The sequence below is a fragment of the Chlorella variabilis genome, assembly GCF_000147415.1.
Source record: "Chlorella variabilis unplaced genomic scaffold CHLNCscaffold_14, whole genome shotgun sequence".
Lineage (NCBI taxonomy): Eukaryota > Viridiplantae > Chlorophyta > Trebouxiophyceae > Chlorellales > Chlorellaceae > Chlorella > Chlorella variabilis.
This window is the reverse complement of record NW_005435074.1, coordinates 1,011,606-1,014,033: the sequence shown is the minus strand read 5'-3', so window position 1 is coordinate 1,014,033 and position 2,428 is coordinate 1,011,606. Positions and strand designations below refer to the sequence as shown.

General features: G+C 72.9%; 1 protein-coding gene across 1 annotated transcript in view; it reads left to right on the top strand.

Moving 5' to 3' along the window:
* Window positions 1–2,066: 2,066 nt before the first annotated feature.
* Window positions 2,067–2,428, top strand: part of CHLNCDRAFT_135778 (hypothetical protein) — a gene marked incomplete at both ends in the record, with an annotated part of 1,383 nt that continues 1,021 nt past the window's right edge. Inside the window, one exon of the mRNA XM_005846458.1 lies at window positions 2,067–2,294. Coding sequence (XP_005846520.1) covers window positions 2,067–2,294 — 228 coding nt within the window. The remainder of the gene's footprint in view (window positions 2,295–2,428) is intronic.

Below are 2,428 nucleotides of genomic sequence, written 5' to 3'. Positions count from 1 at the left end.
AGCCGCCGCCGCCGCTGCCGCCGCCGCCAGCGGGCCACCGGGCGTGGCAGCCAGCGGGCTGGCCGGACTGTAAGGGTGCAGCAGGGGCGCGGCGGCCGCGGCGGCTGGCTGCTGGCCCGTATGCTGCGCCGCCTCCACACCAGGCTCGGGAGACAGCAGCGTGTTGGCTCCTGTGCGCAGGTAGGCATGAGCCAGACCATACACGCCCATGCCGCCGGGGCCTGCGGGTGGGCCAGCCGGCAGGCACAGGGTGGGCAGCAGGTGGGGGCATGAGCGCGCCGCACGCCGGCACACTCTCCACCCTGACTGGTCGGCGGCAGCCCCTGGTGCACCCATGCTGCGGCCCACCTGTTACATTCAGCAGGCCGGTGGCGGGGACGGGCGCGGCGCCGGGCGCGCGGATGGCGGCGGCGCAGGCGGGCTCGGGGGACAGCATCTGTGGCCCCGTGCGCAGGAAAGCATTCATGATGCCGCGCACTCCTGCACAGAGAGAGAGGGGGTGGGGGGAGCGCGAGGCGGGGGTGCAGGGCGGGCCTGAGGGCGAGGCCGATGCAGGGGGCATGTGGGCAGAGAGGCAGCGCCCCTGGCGCAGCCCAGATGCAGGCGGGCTGGGCAGCGTGGCGGGCGCGCACCCTTGGGCGCCGCTGCCGGCGAGTCGTCGCTGATGTGCTGCAGCAGCTGCCAGGCCTCGGGCGTGGGCATCGCGCCGCCGCGCGCCGCACCCTGCCCTGCTGCGCTGGCAGGGGGCCGCGGCGCCGCACCCGTGCCCGCACCCGAGGCGCCGCCCCTGCTGGCTGCGCCAGGGGTGGGCGAGGCGCGCAGCCAGGCCTCTAGGGACCTCTCACTGGCGGGTGTGAGCGCCGCCGACTCCAGCAGCCCCGGCGTGAGCCGCCCCACCTCTGCCTCCGCCGCTGCCAGGCCAGACGCAGGCGGCCGGGCCGTGCTGCTCGGCGTGCCGGCCGCCGCCGCGGCGCTGCAGGCGCTGCCGCCGCTGCAGCTGCTGCCGCCGGCAGACGGCGGGGTGGGCGCGAGGAACTCGCCGCCATCAAAGCTGGGGTTGCTGTAAGCGTGGAAGCCCTGCGGCGACGCCTCTGCCGCCTCCCCGCAAGCCTGCTGCTGCTCCTGCTGCTGCTCCTGCTGCAGCTCCTCCAGCTGTGGTGGCGGTGCAGGGGTGGACAGCATGGCGGCATAGTCTGGCACAGGGCTGGCGCCACCAAACGCTGGCGGCCGCGGAATGCGGCTGCTGGCTGCGGCCGGCGCCGGCTGCTGCTGGGGTGTGCCCGCGGGACGCGAGCGTGCCGGGATGCGGCTGGCGGGTGGCGGGTGTGCCGCTGTGGGTGCAGCGGCAGCAGCGTTCAGGCCTGCCACAGCATCGCCCGCCGCCACCGCTGTGCCCTCCACCTTTTTGTTCTTCTTCTTATCAGACTGCGGCATGGGCGGCTGCATGCGGGAGGCGCGGCTCATTGACCCCGTCCTCCGCTGCTGCCAGCCTCTGTCCTTGGTGCTGCTGCCCACCGCGTCGGCTGTCGTCGCCGCCCAGCTGCCGCCGCCATGCTGGTTGCTGGCGCGCAGGGGGCTCAGCGGCGACCGCTGCGGGCCTCGCTCTCGCGTCATGCTGGCTGCAAGGCAGGGTGGCACCACAAGGCCTTGGTTTGCCAGCAAGCTGTGGCTGTCCAAATCGCCCAAGCGCAGAAGAGGCGGGCGCGAGACGTCGGAACGGGGTTCTCAGGGCCATACTGCATTCCAGGCACTCGCCTGGGCAGCCATCCCGGCGCGAGGAGGGGAACGCCACTCGGAGTTTGGTTGTTGGCGTCGCCTGGGGCCGTGGAGGGCCACCGGAACGCACGTGCTACAAGAGGCGAGTGGAATGCGGGGTCTCAGCCTCGCTCAGGCACCGACAGACCAGTTCGCACCCGCCTGTACCTGTACTCTGGCTCTGTACTCCAGGGCTCTGAGGGGCAGCCTTTCTGGCGGCTCCCATGCACACGTGCTGCACTGATCGATCGCTGGTGGCCTTGGAAGCCCAGGCAGCCTCCCTCTGCTTGACCCCCGCATTCCAGCCCAACATGCAGCGGCGCCTGGCCCATGCAGCTGGCAGACTACTCGTGGAGGGCCAAGGGGTTGCTCTGTGCCAAGGGTTTCCCGCAGTTCACTGGCAGCTGGCGCCACCGCCCGCCGCCGGCGCTGCCGCCCTGCACCTGCCGCCGGGCGGCCTGCGGTGGCACTCGGAGCTGGCGCAGCGCAAGCCGGAGGGCCAGCAGGACTTTGTGTACGAGGCTCCCTTTGGCGCGGCGGTGAAGCGCGTCAAGGCAAGGCCGGCCCCGCCGCCTGCGCCTGCTCAGCCGCCTCGACGCCCGCTGACGACCTTTGCCACCCGCCACCCGCCCTGCTACTCCCACGATGCACTGATGATGCACGCACAGCCATC